Source organism: Physeter macrocephalus, chromosome 4 (assembly GCF_002837175.3).
Source record: "Physeter macrocephalus isolate SW-GA chromosome 4, ASM283717v5, whole genome shotgun sequence".
Taxonomy (NCBI): domain Eukaryota; kingdom Metazoa; phylum Chordata; class Mammalia; order Artiodactyla; family Physeteridae; genus Physeter; species Physeter macrocephalus.
Genome location: NC_041217.1, coordinates 4,683,447 through 4,705,089, shown reverse-complemented (window position 1 = coordinate 4,705,089; position 21,643 = coordinate 4,683,447). Strand labels below are relative to the sequence as shown.

At 40.4% G+C, this 21,643-nt stretch overlaps 1 protein-coding gene across 1 annotated transcript in view; it reads left to right on the top strand.

Annotated features, from left to right (window-relative positions):
* CRB1 (crumbs cell polarity complex component 1) overlaps positions 1-21,643 on the top strand; it is a 281,561-nt gene that overhangs the window by 237,868 nt on the left and 22,050 nt on the right. The window contains exons 10-12 of the mRNA XM_024130639.3: positions 3,469-4,375; positions 6,926-7,054; positions 10,499-10,625. Of these exons, the coding sequence (XP_023986407.1) occupies positions 3,469-4,375; positions 6,926-7,054; positions 10,499-10,625 (1,163 nt within the window). The remainder of the gene's footprint in view (positions 1-3,468; positions 4,376-6,925; positions 7,055-10,498; positions 10,626-21,643) is intronic.

Here is a 21,643-nt window from a genome sequence, read left to right as displayed (position 1 = left end):
TGAGAGTATAGCTCGTGCATTACCCCTAGTTTGCCTTTAGTACTTAATCATTTCTATCTCTGTATCCTATCCGAAAACAGACAATTAAAAATTACAACCCACCTTAGATACAGGTGTGTTTATTATGATAAAGTTCCCTGAAGAAAAGGCAAAGTATAAATGTAACGTGCACTGTGGCTTTTACTCAGATCACAAGAAGTGATTTCCATGTGCTCAGTCTGTCAATGAAACTAGTTTATACAGCATGACAGACGGTATTCTTCCTTCAGGAGTTGGAGGGCTAATGAGATTTGTCATGTTAACATTTATGCAAAAACATGTAATGAGGCACTTCTTGCTCTTTTCCTGCCTAATCCCAACCCCAAATTTGCTGGGAAAAAACACCACAGTCAAAAGCAATAAAATCAAGTGAAATGTTAATCCAGTCAAATGATACACTTGAATGATACCCTTGAATTTACTCCCGCTGTGGTTTCTAATCATTATCTCACTTTTCAGAACTAAGGATTGAGTTATTTTTATAGATTAGTCATTTAGTAATGTCTACTGAGCATCTGTTCTCTGCCAGGCAATGTTCCCCGCATCGGGTTTAGTGAGAACCTAAGACCTAGAGAAGTTCCGTGATCTTGTAAAAGCTCATGTTCTAGTGAGGAAAGACAGACAAGGAGCAAGTAGGAAAGTTAACAATATAATTTCAAATAGCTGCTAGATGCTATGAAGAAAATAAAGCTGAGTAATTAAAAAGAGAGTGGGTTGGGGGGTGGGAACATTTTCACTTGGATAGTTGGGGAAAGCATCTCGGAGGAGGTGACATTTGAGCGCACATTTTGTTGAGAAAGAGTCCAGTATGGGAAGATCGGGGGCCAATATCATGTCGAAGTAACAGCAGGTGTAAAAGGCCTGGTTTGGGAACAAGCTTGGCATCTTCAAAAAATAGCAAGAAGTTTTTGTGGCTGTAGCACGCGCATGAGGAAGACGGGCAGGAGATGGGATTGGAGAGTTAGGGGTCGGGTCACGTAAACTCCGACCACCGTGTTTAGGATTTAGGAATCCTTTCTAGATGTGATGGTAACCGTGGAGGTGTTGAGCGAAGGCATGGCTGGTACGTTGCTCTGCAGAGCAATAGAAGCCAGGACACTGAGAAGTGGTTGGAATAGGCTGTATAATAAAGTGTTCGAGGTTGGGTGTGGTTACCCACACATGAGGTAAAGACAGTGTCTTAAGGTCAATTTCTACTGAAAGCTGGAAGATAATGAGAATAGAGAATTGACCGCTGGATCGTGTAAAACAGAGGTCACCGTGACCTTGACAAGAGTGGTTTCAGTGACGTGATGGGGAACAAGGCTGAAGGTATTAAAAAGAAAATGGGGGATGAGAAAGTTGAGACGAGGTGACTATAAAACTATGTGGAGAAGTTTTGCTGGAAAAGGAACTAGAGAAATAAGAGCGCAGCAGGGTAGAGGGAGGTCAGGGTAGCGCACCTGGGTCTTGCCTGTGTTTTTATCTTTTAAGGTGGGAGAAATTACAGCGTATTCTTATGCTGATGGAAAGCAACAAAAAGGGAGGGAAAATGATGATGCAGAACAGAAAGAGGTTACGTGTAGAAGTAATATCTAAAAAAGGTGAAAATGAAAGGGGCCCACGGCGTGACTGGGAGAGTTGCCCTTGGATGTGTGCTGGAGCACCTACAGTCTCCCACCTGAGTAGGGAAAGCCCACAGTAGGAATACACGCACAGCACTGCTGACACCTGATATGCGGGGGTCCCCCCACCAAGCAATTCTGCTACGCTAGCTGGGTGTCCTACAGGTGATCTCAACTTAATTCAACTCTGACACTATCCACCCAGACCTAGTGTCAGATCTCACAGGCTAAGGGCTCAGTCCCACTAGAAGACCCCCCCACTGCACTTCAGATGCCAATCGCAAGTCCAGGTTGTCACCTGTGCTCCTGACCGATCAGGTATAAATCTGAGGCTCCCACGACCCCCGCCTCGGTCCAATTAATTTGCTAGAGCAGCTCACAGAACTCAGGGGGGAAACCCTCAATTGTTTACCAGTTTATTAAAGGATATGATAGAGGTCCCAGATGAACAACCAGATGAAGAGATACATAGGGCGAGGTCTGGGGGGGTCCCCCGTGTAGGAGCTCCTGTCCCGAGGAGTTCAGGCGCATGACCATTCCAGCGTGGGTATGTTTGACAACTTGGAAGCTCTCTGAACCCCATGCTTTTGGGATTTTATGGAGGCTTCCTTATGTAAGCGTGACCAATTATTAACTCCATTTTCTGCTCTCTTCCTTCTCTAGAGGAGGGGCTGGGGCTGACAATTTCATGCTTCTAATCATGGCTTGGTCTTCCTGATGACCAGCCTGCATCCAGGCTCCATCCAGGAGCCCACCCAGAGCCGTTGTCTCATTAGAACAAAGATGTTCCCAGTGCAGTGCTCTTATCACTTAGGAATTTACCAGGGTTTTAGAAGCCCTGTGTCAGGAACCAGCGGCAGAGAACAGGAGATCTTTTTTCTATTATTGTACAGATGAGAATAAGGACGATGCCTCCATTATAACAAATGGAAAGCAGAGTGGATCCAGATTTGTTAGGTTTACAGATTAGGTGGGAAATTGAAGCAGTTCTTCTTTCTCCTGTTTTCTCAAGAAAGTAACAAAGGAGATCATAAACAGATAGGGTCAGATATTTTAAGAGATAAAGCAAGCTGTGAACGAGTGATCTTGTGGAATTGGAGAAACAGTCTAATAGAAAAATGCAATAAGATTGCCCAAAAGTGCCGTGGTCCCATGTATGTGGGCGTGTATTAGAGCAGAGGGTACGGTTGTATAATTTTGCCCAACCACAGGATGCTACTTGGAGTTAGGCACAGACTGGTAACTCAGCACATAACTGGAGTTTGCCAGGTGGTAAATCAGTCATTCAGAATGCTACTTTTAAGTGCCTCCGGGTCAGCTTACTCAGAAGCCAGACTCCACTGTTAATTAACTATGTCACTTCAGGTCCAGTTTATAGCTAGACCTGTGTTCTTTGTGCTCGATTTCTTTATGTGTAAAATGGGTAACCAACGCTTTATTTGTGGGAGCAGCTGTAAAATAACATTAGAAGGTACTGCATTTCAGTGGAAAAGAAATTCACGATTTGGGTTTTGGCATCTGACCACCCGAGTTTGACATTCTGGCTTAATTATCTATTAGCCACTTGACCGTGAGAAAATTACTTAACCTCTGTGAATCTCAATTTCTTCTTCCGTGAAATAGAGATGATGATAATAATAATGAACCTATATTCGAGAACTTCATATTAAAAATAATATAAAAGCAACTAACAGAGTGCCTAGCCTGTATCAAACAACCCATACATGACGGGAGTAACGTGATGATCACTAATGTCAATAAAGGTACTTAGGCAAACATTACAGATTTAGTAAAGTTGCTGATTGGCGTTGCCTTCTCTCTTTAGGTATCGCAAATGCTGTTTTTAATGGACAAAGCAGTGAGATATTATTCAGGAGCAATGGGAATATTACCAGAGAACTCACCAATATCACATTTGGTTTCAGAACGAGGGACGCAAATGCGATCATATTGCACGCAGAGAAGGAGCCTGAATTCCTTAGTATTAGCATTCGGGATTCCCAGTTATTATTTCAGCTGCAAAGTGGCAACAGTTTTTACATGCTGAGTCTGACAAGTCTGCAGTCAGTGAGTGACGGCGTGTGGCACCAAGTGACTCTCTCCATGACAGACCCACGGGCCCAGGCTTCCAGGTGGCAAATGGAAGTGGACCAGCGAACACCTCTTGTGACCAGCGCAGTTGCTACTGGGAGTCTCAGCTTCCTGAAGGATGATATAAACATTTATGTGGGTGAGCGAGCTAGTGACAACACGCAGGGCCTGCGAGGGTGTCTAAGTACAATAGAAATCAGTGGCATTTATCTCTCTTACTTTGAAAATGTTCATGGTTTCATTAATAAACCTCAGGAGGAGCAGTTTCTCAAAATCTCTACGCATCCAGTGGTTACTGGCTGTTTGCAGTTAAACGCCTGCAACTCCAACCCCTGCTCGCAGGGAGGACATTGTGAAGACACGTACAGTTCTCATCACTGCACCTGTCCCGTGGGATGGTCAGGGGCACACTGTGAGCTCGACATTGATGAATGCCTTTCAAACCCCTGTATCCATGGCAACTGCTCCGACAGAGTGGCAGGCTATCGCTGCAGGTGTGAGCCTGGCTACACCGGCGTGAACTGTGAATCAGATGGAGACAATTGCCAGAGTCACCTGTGTGCAAACGGGGCCACCTGCGTCAGCGACACCAGTGGCTATTCTTGCCGCTGTCCTGGAAATTTCACAGGAAAATTCTGCAGGTGAGCATAATATCCACGTAACGTGTGTTTCGAGCTGTGTTCTACATCTTCAAACCGGAAAGCTCTCCGCCCAGGTATGAACATACAGGCAGTGCTGAGCAGGGGGGGACAGTCAACGGCCATCACAGTTTGGTCTTGCGAAGACAGGATCTCACCTGCTGGCATGTTCTACAAAGAGGAAGGGCAGGGTTTGGACCAGACTTTGCGCAAAATGTTTTCTCAGTCATCTCTGTTAGAATGTCTCAGGAGCTACAGCCCCAGAGTCTGACAGCCTTAAGGCCTCAGGAAACAAATACATTTACAACAAATGCAGGAGCTGAACTTTAGTATTGTTGGAGGAAGCATGACTCTTACCCCTAAGAGAATACTCTGGGGTATTCCAGGCAGGTAAACTCATGTAATTCTGGAAAGACTATGTTAAAGTATAATTTCAAAAGGGTGAAATCATGACTCTCAGAATGAACGTTTTGATGACTTTGTCATTAATTAATGAGGGAACCAGTAAGATAAAAATCAAAATGTCAAAGGATAATCTAATCATATACATAAATATGTCCATATAATATATATACACACTTGTAAATGGGGATGAGGAAATGAATTTACCAATAAATGCAAAATTGTTTAATAGCCTGTAGGACACCAAAATTAGTATTTGAAGCACACTATTTCTACAGTGTGACAATTGACTGTATCGCTTCAAATTCATTTGCACTTCAGTGAACAAGATCCATTAGTATTACTGTAATTCTCTACAACTTACAGGGTTGTGAACTAGCTTGGTAAAGAAAACCTGAGTCATACACATTAGAAAAATCAGATAATCTTAGAGGGTCTTTTATATAACACCCAGCATTCCGCTGAAAGAATACCCAGTGATCTCTTTTGCCCATTTCAAAACATTTCACAGTTTTTTTCTAAAACTATAAAGCTTAGTTCCGGCAGTCACATCCGTTTCATGTAATATAAATAGAAACAGGAATGAATATTTTCCTGCCAAGTCACACTGCTTTAGTATTTCTATGTAAGTAGAATTCGTTATTGTTTTTATAACTTATACTTGTTTTGAATTCACTAAACAATTGAGTTGTTATAGGCACGTGAGACGGTTACTTCTAGCAAGCAATAGATTCCAGAACGTGGACAGGAAGGCCTGGAGTTGGCTGGCAGCCTGCAGACAGTACACTAATTCAGAAGTGGTACCTTAACTGGATGAATCTCTTAGTAGACAGAATATGTAGCCACACCTATAAAAAGATGTATTTGTCTCCATAACATTTATTGCTGTCCAGAGTCTGTGAAGGCATGACACAGGGTTAGGTGCTGAGTGTTGACATTCCAATAAAACGTCACTTCTCATGAGTTAACCGACTCATTTGCCAGCAGGTAATGCGAATGCTTAAAAGCAAAAGAAATTCAGGATCAAAATTAATAGTACTGCCATGGTGACTTTGGATAAGTAAAATAAACAAATATGCCCCAGTAACCAGTGCTCCAGTATTTTTTCTGCCTAATTCATCAAAGTCAAGTTTTCAAAGATTGAAGTTTTGATTCAAAAGTACTTTGTAATGAGATTCAAAATTGTTTATTAAACGTATGATGTATACAAAGCTTCATACTTGCATTGCTAATTGACCTCTTTCAACGCTGGTTGACACTTTTGGCTCCTTTGAAAAGTCCTTACGATATTTTCTTTTTAAATTCGAATTGATTAGCTCTTGTAGGAAGAGACACACTTAACATCATATAGACCGGTTTCTCCATATTAGCTGCAGTGCGCACAGCAGGACAAATTAAATTCATCTGATATTTCCTGAATATTAACTATGTATCCAGTTCCATGCACACCATGCACAGTGGGTTGAAGGACCTGAACACCATAAAATCTTTTTAACCAGTCCCTTCACACTACTGGATTTTATCACACAGTAAAGTTCTGCTTAGCTTCCAACAATTTGTTCTGCCCCTTATAAGGATTCCTTAATATATACAGCTCTGTTGATAAACAAAAGAGCCAAGCTCAGAATTCACATGTGGTCACCACTGAGTGCCGTGTACAAACCTCCTGGACAGCACTTGGCTTGCATTCTGCTGAGCTGTGAGTCATTAGATGGGGGCAGCAAGTGTTGGCAGGGCAACTGGAGTTCAGCTGTGAAAGGCAATGGAGAAATCACATGAGGGCTTGGGTACCAGAGTCCTGTCCTTTCTTTCCTGGCCTTCATAGAGATGCAATTTTCCTCTGGCCTAGCTATAGCAAGTTTCTTTCTGGTGCTAAATTTATTGCCACCCCCGGCATAGATCTTATCTCACGAATGAACACTGGGTAGCAGTGGAAGATGGATAGCCATGCTCCGTACAGCGCAGCCCTCCAGCAGGAGCCTTGGACTGAGAAGGTGATTCTGGAACAAAACAGCACAGTTAAGCACTTGTGGCTCAGCCAGCCTGAGTACCTAGTTAGTTTGGCATTGACTATATACATGAACTTTTCTAAAACGTTTTCATAAATGAAACGAGCAAGGTGAACAGTGTGGCTGTTACTTTTCTCTGTAGATACACCAGATTACCCTCAGCAGCCTGTGGGAATGAGAAGACCAACCTCACGTGCTATAACGGCGGCAACTGCACGGAGTTCCAGGGTGAAGTAAAATGTGTGTGCTGGCCAGGTTTCACTGGGGAATGGTGAGTCGCAGCAGAGCTTTATAGGAGAAAAGTCTGGGCTGAACAACAACGAGATTATGCAAAGTTTATTTCTCCTCTAATTTTTCATCTCAGTTCCCATAGGAAAATCCGTGCTGAAATATAGGTCCGGACAGAGACAAACAATAAAAAAGAAGAAAAATTACAGTTTAGGTCAAAGTCAAGAACGCTTTTTTAGCCAAGACTTAACTAAGGAACTATGTCTTCGAAAATGGTAAAATGTGATATTGTTTTCTTAGAGGTACTTCCGGATGCGTGTTTCTGTCCCACTAACTCTCTAGTACATGATGCAGACACGGTTGTTGGTGAAGGTAGAATGTAATAAACCTTAAAGATTGCCCCTAGAATTACCTTCAACCCTAAAAGTATACACACTTTATCCAGATGAATCTACCTTTCCCAGAGAAACCCTTCAGCTCTGCTGTACCTAATGCCGGGATTGTCGGTATGGGGTTGATCGCTGGTTTTGGTCTGTGAGTTGCTGAGCATGCGGGCAAATTTGCATATGCATTTGACTGGCCGAGGTGAGGTCAAGTGCAAGAAGGTGCGTATTCTGTAGCTTTTTTCCGATTCCCAAGGGGATCAATGTTCCCAGAATGGTAACAAACTGGGGCTCTACGAGGTAGAGATACTAGAACAGCAGGTAACAGATACTTAAGCATTTTTTTCTAGTGCTATGCCAGGCACCGGACAAATTGTTATTATTGTTACTGTTACTATTGTCTCTAATTGTTATTATTTCCATTTTGCATTTGTGTAAACGGAAGCCAAGAGGTTAAGTGACAGGTCAGGTGCCAGTCCAGACACGTGCTGCAGCAAGGTCGCACTGCCTTCACAGCCTCTGCTCACCTGCGGATGTGCTGGCGTAAATGTATGACGAAATCTTTACTTGCAACACTTAAAAGAAAAGGGAAGGGGTTCTCCTCCATCTCGTATATCATCCAGGGTAAGATAATACTGATCTCTGATCAAACTTCCTCCCAACAAATTAGATCAATTCGAGTCCAACACATTGGACAAAGAGATCTTGACTGAATTAATTTTCCCCAAAAGAGTAGTTAATAAAATAATGGGTACATTTTTGCTCCACAACAACTAGAGTTTGGATTAATTTGAATTTTCTTTTTTTCAACCAGTTCTTTGGGCACCACAGAGATACAGCTCTTTTGCCACGTTTACAAAACAGCAGGCAATCTCAGCCACACCTGCATTCTTCCCTTCCGACATTCAATGACAAGGCTGGCCAACCCTCGCCTTCACGGCTTGCCTTCAGTGGCTGGCTCTCAGCGGCACAGGCAGTCCGAGTATCCATGTGCGCGGAGGTGTGTAGCCTAGACTCACGTTCTACTTTTCATTGCACCATACTATTAACCCAGAGACCATTCGGTTGGCCTCCGATTCCACATATATCAAAAACACTGCAAAGATTTTCTTGTCCTAAAATCTGAACAACACTTTAACTATATATTTACGTGCTGGTTGCCTCCAGCCTTCAATGTCACCATTTAATGCTTAATGGCGCGTTAAAGTTTAATGGCCAATGCATAGAACTCATTCAAAGCCTTGGCTTATCTTTCTCCACTGTTCACACCTTATTCCTGTTTACAACGAACATTTCCCTTTCCTCCAACTTTTATTTGTTTTAAAAAAAAAGAAACATATCTGGCATTTAAATTCAAATTGTTGACTTGAAATGTGGTAAGAAAAGGAAGCTCAGTGTTTCTGTTCCTCTCCCAGGAGTCTTTTCATCCAGATAAACTTCTCTGCTGAAAATGGATTTCTAAAATAGTGAACACATGTCCCATGGATTCTGTGCTTTCAAAGTCCTTTTCCGTCATTAGTTAATTCACTGGATGCCAATGGATTTATTTGTTTTGATTTTCTATCTATTAATAACCTCTAATGAAAGCTCCAATAATGTTTATAAGGGTTGTGTGTATATTGTGCACTGTTCAGCTCAAAAGAGAAGTAGATAAGAAATAGAGAAAGAATAGCTGGAGGAAAGCTAGAAAATACTGGGCGGTCTCCCAAGGCCTAGGGGGATGTGACTTCCATAAAGTCCAAAGATATTGAAAAGCTGTCCTCTAACAAATTGCCTTCTCTTCTGTCGGGTTAGACCTCCAGCTCTGTGCTGTCACCCTGGCAGGTTGTACATGATGGATGCTGTGAACACTCTGGCCCACCCAGGGCAGGGAGTACTTGGCAGGCTCCCTCGAACTGCCGAGTTATGCTCCGGTCTAATCAGAGGAGTCTCCTTCCAGCCCAGAAGCCTAAGCCAAAAAAGGAAAACAAAATGTCTCAGCTATGCTTGGTATCTAAGGGGATAAGGAGCTGTTTTTCTGGGAAGAAATCTTTTTCCTTTTATGCCTTGGGTTGGCCCTGCCCAACCTACCACCTCATCCCTTCAGTTTGAGCCTAGGGATTAGTGGATGACCTAGGCACGCACGCTTACCTCTTAGGAGGTGGGGAATGAAAAATTGTTTACAGTGGACTTCAACCTTGTGAGCTGCTCTATAGAGATTCCCGAAGCTGAGGTTTTGTATGAACTTCCCAAAGTAAGAAAGACGCCTCAGTTACCCATCTATCCCAAGGCCTAGCAGGGGGTTTGGCACGTGGTAAGTGCTAAATAAATATCTACTCAATGAGTGATTGGATAAAACACATAGTAGTTCATGGAAAATTAGGGGGGAAATGACAGTGTCCCGGGGAAGAGGAAAGTTTCTGTGTACCTTAGAATTGATATCACTTGTTTTTGGAAAATTTGGCTTTTGAAAATCATTCTACCTGAACATGCAAATATTACACTTAGCTATGAAACTGATTTATTAGCAAGTGCAAGCTTCTATTATCTATTTTGGCTTTTTGTTAAAAATGGGTTTCCCAAGGATAATAATCCCAAATCTCCCAGAATAAACCAAATACATTTTTCTGTTTCTGAGGGGCTTTACCCCTTCGCTTGGGGGCACTGATGCAGCAGAACCCTCACAGCTGCAGTGGAGGTCTGCTCTGTAGACGCTAGGTTGAAAAACTACAGCTCACTCTCCTGGTCCCCGTGTACCCCAATAAACTGAACTTTTATAAGGTGGCAACGACACTAACACACTTGAGGGAGAAATTGACTTATGCATGGCCCCATTTTGTCTAGATATTTCTAGATATTTGCGCCTGTTTTCTCTTTCTAATTAACTGTGTGTGTGCGTCTGTGTGTGTGTGTACAAATTATTTTCATTAAAAGAAAAATTTGTGAAAGGAAATTTGAAGATTATCTCCCACGTTATCGAGCATATACAACAAAGGGAATGGGGACTGGTCAATTACACCGCGCTGGTCTAGGTGGATCAGGCCAGGGAGCGTTCTCCCTCCCCATTCATTTCACAGCCAATTTATTGAATTGAGGCCCGGGTTTCTGCTGTTTCTCTTTTCAAGGTGTGAAAAGGACATTGATGAGTGTGCCTCTGATCCCTGCCTCAATGGAGGCCAATGCCACGACTTGCTGAACAAGTTCCAGTGCATCTGTGATTTGGCCTTCGCCGGCGCGCGCTGTGAGCTGGACGTAAGCGGCCTCTCCTTCTATGCCTCCCTCCTACTCTGGCAGAACCTCTTCCAGCTTCTTTCTTACCTCATTCTGCGCATGAATGATGAGCCCGTGGTCGAGTGGGGTGAACAGGATGATTATTGACGTACCTGTGATCATTCCCAAACTTTAAAGCCATGAATTTCAAGAGACGCCTTGAAATAAAAACCATCTTGAAAATTAAAATAAATTCAAGGACTATTTTAAGCATATTGCAAGCACTTTATGAGTATGTCAAATATTTACCTATTAAGGCTCTAAATGCAAAAAAGAATTGTTCTTAATATGAGCAGAAACATCTCACTGTTGAGAGTATTTAGTACAAATGTGCCATCATTCTTAGCGCTGCTGTATTTGAATGACCACTGCAGTAAGAAACAACTTTCTCCCACACCCCATTCTTGTGTGTGCTTTTACAATATAAGTTGCCCTCATTCGCCCTCATCCTCAGTCATTTATGTTCTTTCATTCCTATTATTCATGACATGACAATTTGAAAATTAGTGATTAAACTTTTTATATCCATCTATGCTCTTATACAAGCTATTCAGATGAAGTGTTGTCAGTTCTCTGGTAAGTAAAAAATATATATAAAGAGAAAGTGGGAAATTCCATGAAATCCCTCAAAATCTAGAAAGAAAATTTTCTAATACAATGGGTATCAATTCTCAAGTTATATACCTCACCAGTATAATTTACAATTCCATAAAAACCTTCCTTCCTCAGAAAAAATGACAGATAAAACCTTTCTCCATTTCTTTTTCCTGCAATATTTTCTATACAAATAATAACTTTTTGTTAATTGCTTATAGATTTATGAGCTTATCGACATTTCTATCAAATGGACTAATCTCAATTGCTTTTCAATGCATATTCAATAAAGAAATAAGCATTATTGTATATGCATACACTAAAAATGTAAATTATAAAACTTGAATTTCTTGGAGGCATATTTTTCTAAAATTTGCAAGTAAATTTATCCTCTTCAATTATCTGAGAAAAAAATCATAGTACCTATTCTAATCAAAGTATATTTGACATTATGACTTTTTTAAGAAATGAATACCTGAAATGATGGATCTACAAAGTAAATTAATAAGGTATGCAAAGATTAATATATTCTTGCTTAGAGTATATGAAATAGCAATTAGAAAATAACTTTATTTGCTAATATTTTTATTGCTTCCACACTGCATGTTATCATTTATGCTAAATATCTTTGTGTAGATATACCTTCCAAAGGAGCCATTATTTGTGTCCATTTAAAGGGAAAATAATTTGATCCTATGAATTAATTTAGAAAGCAACTATAATAACAATGGCCCACCAAATATCATTTTGTAAATGTGTTTGTGTCTTTAGGAGCTGCCCTGGTTTGAAAATGTGAGGGTAATTTTTTTATCCATTGGGTGATATCCAATACTCATTTAGTTCCAACTGTTTTAAGAAACTTGTTTTTCTTTGGAAATTACCAAGGTAAACTTAACTATACCATGCAATCAAAATTACAAAGTAGTATACTATAAAAGCAAAGGAAATATCTTCCGTTTTATTTTTCAACCATAATAGAGGATTTTATGCAGCAAATTTATCCTGTGGAGTGCTAGCAGGCACCTTACTGGGAGAGACTCACGTTGAAGTCTTTCCTTTCTACACCCTGCTCCCCTCGCCTCTACACAGTACGTGCCATCCTGCCATCTCAGCTGATCTGTTCCAAAGCTAGATTTCATGGCAAGAGACATGGGGAAAACCTTCCCATCAATATTTGCATTCCCATATTATCTGAAGTAAGCATAAAATTGATACAGCCAAAGACCACGTGTACAGTTTTCACATTTGCTCCCATTGGGCATGTCCGTAATTATATACTTACAGGTCATTCCAACTGTAACATGTTTCCTTCCAAATATATTTAAGAATCACTCACCATCTCTTTCTCTGTACGATTCTGATGCCTCTGTTGTCACTGTAATTGTCAGTAGTTGCTTTTCTGTTTTCCAATGTCTTGTCATAGCTGACTGAAAAACACTCCCTTTTCTCTGTCTTCTTCTGTATTTTCAATTGCATTGTGTGTGGCTATGGCTTTTGCACATTTGCACAGAAAAATAAAACCATTGTTTCTGTATCTCTCCTCCTCATCCTCTGATAACTGTCTTATTTGGCTTGACTGTGTCTTGCACGCTAAGATGTCCACAAGCCAGGCGCGCGCACACACACACGCACCCCACATATTGAAGACGGAAGTACCCGTGCTGGTCACCCTGAATTATGGTCTCTTTCCCCAGATGTGTTACTGCAGGTAAACACCTGCGGCAGTGAAGGTCAAAGTTTCATGTATTGACACTTTCCCTCTGTGGCAGGTATTCCTCTGGTTGTAATTCTAGTATTGATGACATCCTCAATTATTCTTACTATTGATTTGCATCATCCCCACCAGAGCTAGCCATAGTTAACTTGGCTCTGAGGAGGGGCCATCTGACCTGAGTGACAGAAATTCACACAAACTCCTCTAGACCCCATTTCTGAAGCATAACCTATAGTAGTTGAATTTAAAATTTTTTTATTTTGTACTTTTTTAAGGTTCAACGTTTGAACTAAACAAGGCTATATCTCTATCTTTGGCCATGCCTTTTCCTTCTGTGTGTGTGTACATGGGGAGTGGTTTTTATCACCCTCCTTTTCGGAGAACAGGGAAGCTGAGAAAACAGGGAGGTTTGGAGAAATTAGTGTTTTGACAGCACAGAAAGACAAATTCACTTAACACTATCAAGAACCTTCTCTGTGCCAGGGACTGTGATAAACCTTTTATAAATACTTTTTTTTTTCAATATAAGGGCAACCAATATCTCTCACCTTCCAAATTCTTCACTAAATTGTATTGAAAGATCCTTTTGCCATGTCTGAGTTTTAAAGCAGAAGTTATTCAGCTTTAATTTTGCAAAATTTAAATGGAGCCTCTTCTAGAAATGGTTATACATAAAATTTGAGTTTAGTGATTTAGGAAGAAAACCAGTGAAAGAAATACGAAAGTTATTCTCAACTACCAAAATTATTACTAATGTGGACTAATTTCATTTCTCTACTTTACTCTTCTGACTTATTCAGCAAATATCTGATGAATACCTACTATGTGCTGTGCCCTGGACTAGGTACTGAGAATACAACTGTAGATTAGACGCAGCACTTGCCCGCAAGTTGAGGGTCTGGTAGAGCAGGGGTCCCCAACCCTGGTACTGGTCCACAGCCTGTTAGGAAGCCGGCTGCCCAGCGGGAGGTGAGCGGTGGACAGGTGAGCTGCAGCTTCACCTGCCTCTCCCCATCGCTCGCATTACCGCCTGAGCCGTCCCCCCATCGCTGGCATTACCGCCTGAGCCGTCCCCCTGCACGCCCCCGCCTCCGGGGCCTGTGAGAAAATTGTCTTCCACGAAATGGGTCCCTGGTGCCCAAAAGGTTGGGGACCGCTGTTATAGAGGATGTAGGTCAACAGAGGAGGAGAGTTCCTGGGTCCGTGTTAGGATGGAACTTCGTGCCAGCTCTAGAGGAGCACAGAGGAGGGGGATTTTTGCCCAGTCTTAAAGGCAGAAGGTCAAAGAAAGTCCCAAAGCCTAAACTGAGATTCAAAGGCAAACAGACATGAGATTGTGTCAGGAGGGCTGGAATAGCAGGGGGCGTGTCAGCAGAAGGGGCTGCAGAGGTGTGCAGTGTGGCCATTTGAAGTGGGGGTGGGGGGTGGAGGGGGTGGAGGGGGTGAAGGGGGCGGAGTAAACCTGAGGCTGCAGAGTCAGTGGAAGTGAGTCCTCGGAAGCCGTGTCAGGGACCTAGGCTTTTCTTCCTAAGAGCAATGGAGAGTCTTTGATAGGGTTCAAACAGAGGTGACATGATTACGCTTCCACTTTAGAAGATTACTTGGGCTTCTAGGGAGAGAACGGATTCAAAGCAGGGCAAGACTGGACCCATAAAGACACATTTCGGAGGCTGTTGCAGCGATACAGACAAAAGGGCAGGGCACTTTGAGCTACCTTCTATAGCGAAACGGGATGTAGAGAAAGGGCTTCATTTAACAAAGTTTGAAGCAGTAAGATCTTATGATTGTTTGGGAGAAGCTGTAGATCTGAGTACATGAAAAGTTAAATTTGTTGAATCTTATTTTTTAAATTTTTCTTAATTGAATAAATGAATACATGTAAGGTCAATGGACTATCCAAGTACAATTATTAGTTAGTGTGAATATTCCAGTCTGAAGTTCAAGAGACATGGCAAGCTGGGAGTATACATTTGGAAGTCTTATTATAGATCTATTGAACTTTTGCATTTTATTCTCCATATCTGTATTTTTTTTTGTATTTTTGTATTTGTTCGCTTGTATTTTTTTAGTATTTTTCCAGCTTTGTTGAGATATAATTGACCTATAACATCCTGTAAGGTTAGGGTGTCCAGTGTGTTGGTTTGATACACTTGTATTTTGCAACATGATGACCACCTTAGCATTAGCTAACACCTCCATCACGTCACATGACTACTATTTCTTTTTTGTGGTGAGAACATTTAAGATCCTCTCTCTTAGCAACTTTCAATAATACAGTATTATTAACTATATATGGTCACCATGGTGTACATTAGATCCCTGGAACTTATTCATCTTACAACTGAAAGTTTGTACCCTTTGACCAGCATCTCTCCGTTTTCCCCACTCCTCACCCCCTGGCAGCCACCATTCTGCTCTCTGCTTCTTTGAGTTCAATGTTTTTAGATTCCATATATGAGTGAGATCATACGGTGTTTGTCTTTCTCTGTCTGACTTGCTTCACTTGGCATAATGCCCTCCAAGTCCATCCATGCTGTTGCAAATAGCAGGGTTTCCTTCATTGTCATGACTGAGTAAGAGTCCATTACATATACTGTTGACCTTGAACAACACAGGTCTGAACTGCGAGGGTCCACTCACTTATACACGGCTTGTTTTTGAATAGCAAATATAGAATGCTAGAGTCCGAGGTTGGTTGACATCCAGGATGCGGAGCCATGGATATGGAGGAACCACGAATATGGAGGAACGGCACATGTGGAGGGCCGACTATAAGTTATATGCAGATTTGTTACCTTGAGGAGGGTGGGCACCCCTAACCTCTGCATTATTCAAGGATCAACTGTATGTATATAAATACACTTACCTCTGCAAGATCTTATTTTCATTTCCTTTGGATACATACCCATGAGTGGAATTGCTGGATTATATGGTAGTTCTATTTTTAATTTTTTGAGGAAACTCCATGCTGTTGTCCATAGTGGCTGCACCAATTTACATTCCCACCAACAGTGCATGAGGGGGTTTCCCTTTTGTCCACATGTTCTCTAACACTTGTTATTTTTTGTCATTTTGATGATAGCCATTCTGACAGGTGTGAGGTGGTATCTCATTGTGGTTTTGATTTGCATTGACTGAATGATTAGTGATGTTGAGCATCTTTTCATGTATCTTTTTGATCATTTGTGTGTCTTCTTTGGAAAAATGTCTACTCTGATCCTCTGTCCATTTGTTAATTGGATTGTTTGGGGGTTTTTTCTATTGAGTTGTATGAGTTCTTTATATAATTTGGATATTAACCCCTTATCAGATATACATTTGCAAATATTTTCTTCTATTCTGTAGATTCCCTTTTCATTTTGTTGATGGTTTCCTTTGCTGTGCAGAAGCTTTTCAGTTTGATATAAAACTCACTTGCTTTTTTTTGCTTGTGTCAAATCCAAAGAAAACCATTGGCAACACCAATGTCTTGGAGCTTACCCCCTATGTTTCCTTCTGGAAGTTTTACGCTTTTAGGAGTTTTATGGTTTCAGGTTATACATGCAAGTCTTCAGTCCAGTTTGAGTTGATTTAATACAGTATGGTATAAGACTGGGGCCCAGTTTCATTCTTTTGCATGTGACTGTCCAGTTTTTCCACCACCACTTATTGAAGAGATTATTCTTTCTCCATTTTATATTCTTGCCTCCATTGTCATAAATTAATTGGCCATATATGTGCAGGTTTTTTCTGGGCTCTCTATTCTGTTCCATTGATCTATATGTCCATTTTTATGGCAATACCATACCATTGGGACTACTCTAGCTCTGTAATATAGTTTGAAATCAGGAAGTGTGATGCCTCCAGCTTCGTTCTTCTTTCTCAAGATTGCTTTGGCTATTAGAGTCTTTTGAGGTTCCCTACAAATTTTACTACTGTTTTTTCTATTTCTGTGAAATGCTGAAATGTTGGCCTAATAGAAGCTACATTGTCCTTAACAGAAGTGAGAACTGTAATTTTAAGAAGTTAGTCTTAAACTGTATTAACATAAGCATTTGGTCCCAGAACAAGGGTTATTGTTTTCCTTCTGACTTATGTACTGACCAAGTCACTTCAGAAGTGTAGGTTTTACTTCCAGGCACCACATTCAAATGAAAACCTTGATGACTTCCAGGCCTAGAGAAAGGCATTGTAGAAACAGTCTAAGGATAGGGGATGTTTTCTCTAGAAAGAGAAGACTTAAGGAAAGCATGAAACTGCCTTCAGATGCTTGAATTGTTATCATGAAAATGAAAAAGTAGATTTTTTCTATATTAATACAGGTAGCAGAAATAAGACAGAGGAATAGAATTTATAGGAAAAATATTTCAAGTCAACATAAGGGAAATGAATTTAACACTGGAACTATTCAATAATGTAATGCATTGACTTGCACCAAAGTGAACTCCCATCCCTGGAAGCATTCAAACAGAAACTAAGTGACAATATGTCATAAATATTGCAGAAAATATTTGTCACTAATTGAGAGCGATGCATGGACCTGACCCCTCTTAAGCGTCTATGATTAGCTGATTAAGCACAATTAATGCACTTTGTACATATGAAATTTCTCAGGATTCTTATCTGTATTACTCACGACAGCAAGATTATAGGCTAGGTTTAGAAATGACATTTGAATTTTTTAGTTGAGGAAAGTGTGGTGTAGAGGGGCAAGTAACTGACCAGGATCACCTGATACTTTGGATAAGAGTGAAGATTGGAAAGGATACCTCTGGGATTTTTATATCATTAACACCGTGGGCCTTGTTATAGTGAAGAAAGTTTTGACAATGAGAAATTTCCTTAAGAATATATTTTTAGGGCCTCCCTGGTGGCACAGTCGTTAGGAATCCGCCTGCCAATGCAGGGGACACGGGTTCGAGCCCTGGTCCGGGAAGATCCCACATGCCGCGGAGCAACTAAGACCGTGCGCCACAGCTGCTGAGCCTGAGCTCTAGAGCCTTCAAGCCACAGCTACTGAAGCCTGCGTGCCTGGAGCCCGTGCTCCGCAGCAGGAGAGGCCACCGCAGGGAGAAGCCGGCGCACAGCAACGAAGACCCAACACAGCCATAAATAAATAAATTAATTAATTAATTAAATTTTTAAAAAAGAATATGTTTTTAGATACAATAATCTATTATGCTGCTTCCTTTGAAATTGAAAGGCTAACACCATCAGTTCTGCCTCATTCACCCTCTGAAAGGCATCTTTATCATCCATAGCAAGAATGGACTGGGCCTGGATGCTTGTCCTGTTCTTCACATGCTTTTGAGAGCAAACTTTGAGGTTGGCATTGCTCTGCAATCAATCAGTTTCAGGCAAGATCTGCAAGAGAATCAAGGCAATAGCCGGCGGAAAAATAGAGCATCTGGGAAAGTTTATTTGGGTGGTGTTTTTCTTTTTTTAACTCTTATGGTAAAATTACGATGTTAGAAAAATATTCCAGTGTAAGTGTAGGGTGTCCTCTAAAGGAATATTTAGTTAATTCTCTTTCAATCATTACACGGAAGTACATGACACTGAAATATTAGACAGAACCACATGAAATTGCATATTTTGCAAACATGGCAACTTCGTATTGTTTTACCTATCACCTAAGAAGGGCCTGATAAGTGCCAGGATACTTCTCCTAAATTTTGAATTATTAATGCAGAACAGAGAATCAAAGAGTTAAAAAGTTCTCATAAACCCTCTAGTCCAGCTTCTTTCTATAAAAGATGAAGAATCTAAGGCTCAGAGAGGATGTGCCTTACTTGATGTCTATTCATGTCCTTACCCCCTTTTTTAATTAGCTTATTTTTTTTTTTTTTTTACTACTGAGTTGTAGGAGTTCCTTACATATCCTGAATCTTAATCCCTTATTAGAAAGAGAGTTGGCAAGTATTTTCTTGGAAATTTCATAGGTTGTCTTTTCATTCCGTTGTCTGTCTCCTTTGCTGTGCAGAAGTTTTTAAGTTTGATGTAGCTCTACTTGTCTATTTTTGCTTTTGTTGCCTGTGCTTTTGGCATTGTGTTCATGAAATCATCGCCAAATCCTATGTCAGGGGTTTTCTCCCCTATGTTTTAATCTAAGAGTTTTACAGTTTCGGGTCTTATGTTTAGGTCTTTAATCCACTTTGAGTTCGATTTTTGTGTATGGTGTAAGATAGAGTCTAATATCAGTTTTTTGCACATGGATTTCTGGTTTTCCCAGCACCATTTGTTGAGAAGAGACCATCCTTTCCCTGTGATGTATTCTTGGCACCTTTGTCAAAGATCAGCTGACTATATATCCAAGGGTGTATTTCTGGGCACTCCATTCTGTTCCATTGGTCTATATGCCTGTCTTTATTCTAGTACCATACTATTTTGAATGCTTTGTAGTATATTTTGAAATCAAAACTTGTGAGGCCTCCAGGTTTCTTTTTTCTCAAAATTGTTTTGGCTACTCAGGGCCCTTTGAGATTCTGTATAAATGTTAGCTTTTTTTTTTTTTTCTGAAAAAAGTGTCATTGGGAATTTAATAGGAATTATATTGAATATGTAGATAGCTTTAAGTGATATGGACATTTTAACAATATTAATTCTTCCAATCCGTGAACACAGGATGTCTTCTCATTAATTCGTGTCCTCTTTCATTTATTTCATTAATATTTTATAATTTTCAGTGTACCAGTCTTTCAGCTCCTCGATTAAGTTTATTCTTAAGTGAATTATTCTTTTGGTGCTATTATACATAGGGTTGTTTTAATAATTTCCTTTTCTAACTAGTTGTTCATTGTTAGTGTATGGAAAGTCAACTGATTTTTGTGTGTTGATTTTGTATCCTCCAACTTTGCTGATTTTGTTTATTAGTTTTACAAGTTGTTTGTGGAGTTTTTACAGTTTTCTACATATAAGATGTCATCTACAAACAGACAAATTTTACTTATTTCCAATTTGGAAGACTTTTATATCTTTTTCTTGTCTAATTGCTCTAGCTAAGACTTCCATTACTATGCTGACTAGAAGTGGCAAGAGTGGGAATTCTTGCCTTTTTCCAGATTTTAGAGGGAAAGCTTTCTGTTTTTCACCATTGAGTATGTGGTCTTTTCATTTATGGACTTTATTGTGTTGAGGTAATTTTCTTCTATTCCTAGTTTTTTGAGTGTTTTTATCATAAAATGGTATCGAGTTTTGTCAAATGCTTTTTCTGCATCAGTTGAGATGATCATGTGATTTTTTTTCCCTTTATTCTGTTAATGTGGTGTATTACACTGATTAATTTTCATATGTCAAACCATCCTTGCATCCCTGGAATAAATCTAACTTGATCATGGTGTACAATCCTTTTCATATGTTGTTGGATTTGGTTTATTAGTATTTGGTTGTGGTTTTTGCCTTGATGTTTAGCAAGGATATTGGCCTGTAGTTTTTTTTCTTGTGGTGTCTTTGTCTGGCTTTGGTATTGGGGTCATGTTGATCTTATAAAATGATTTTGGATATGTTCCCTCCTCTCCACTTTTTTGGAAAAGTTTGAGAAGAAATGGAGTCGATTCTTTTCTTTATTTTTATATTTTAAATTTTTTTTATAATAATAATTTTTTTTTTGGCCACACTGCACGGCATGTGGGATATTTGTTCCCTGACCAGGGATCGAACCCGCACCCCCTACACTGCATGCATGGAGTCTTAACCATTGGACTGCCAGGGGGGTCTGGAGTTAATTCTTTTTTAAATGTTTGGTAGGATTTACTAGTGAAACCATCTGGTCCTGTGGTTTTCTTTGGTGGGAGGTTAAAAATTGTCACATTTTCTACTACTTACATTAATAACTCCAGTTTTTCACCCTCATAATCACGCTGAGAGGCATTATTATCTTTATTTAAAGATAAATAGAGACTTAAAGAGGTTACCTGAATTGCTCAAGGCCAAATGTATAGGAAACATCAGAGCTTGGGTTCATCAGAGTCTTCCATTTCCAAATCTCATGCTAAAGAAAGGTTTGAGATCACCAGTTAGGAAGGGGATGTAGGGATAATTAGCAGGAGTTCCTTTGTTATTGTGGTCCAAATTGGCAAAAATAAAAAATGTTAGCTATCATCAAGAATGGTTTGGAAAACCAAACAGGAACTTCTTTCCAATTCAACCCTAAAACTTTGGTGCCTATGACTGTTTGCGACACCTCTAGAAGGAAAAGGGAGGTGACTGTGTAATAGAAGACAGGGGATTTGGGGAGTGGGCAGATGTGTCTAACAACAAAATTACTCTTTATTCTGGCTAAATGAAGAGTCTGAACATTCATGTAAATGAATAGATGGCCTGATTGAGGGAACCTGTTCAGAAAGTCCCAGATTTTCAGGGTGGGAACCATTCATTGAAACACAGTAAATCTAACAAGTGATAGGAAATTCTTCTTTATACTGATAAACTTAAACAAAATTCATTAAATTAAGAGAGCAAAGCAGAAAAGAAAAATAAACTCGTCAGGGACTTGGGGTCGTTTGTGAATGACAGAGTCATGCATGGTTTCTGAGAGGATTAGGGTTGTGTTTGATTCAGAAGGCTGATGTCAAGGGTGACGCCGACCGGCCCACATCCTCGGGCTCCTGATGGGAGCAGAGCACTGGCCAAGGACACAGCATCTTTCTCTGAACAGCAGTCTCTCTGGGCTCTCAATCTGACTTTCAGGAAAGACGCACCCAGAATGACATTC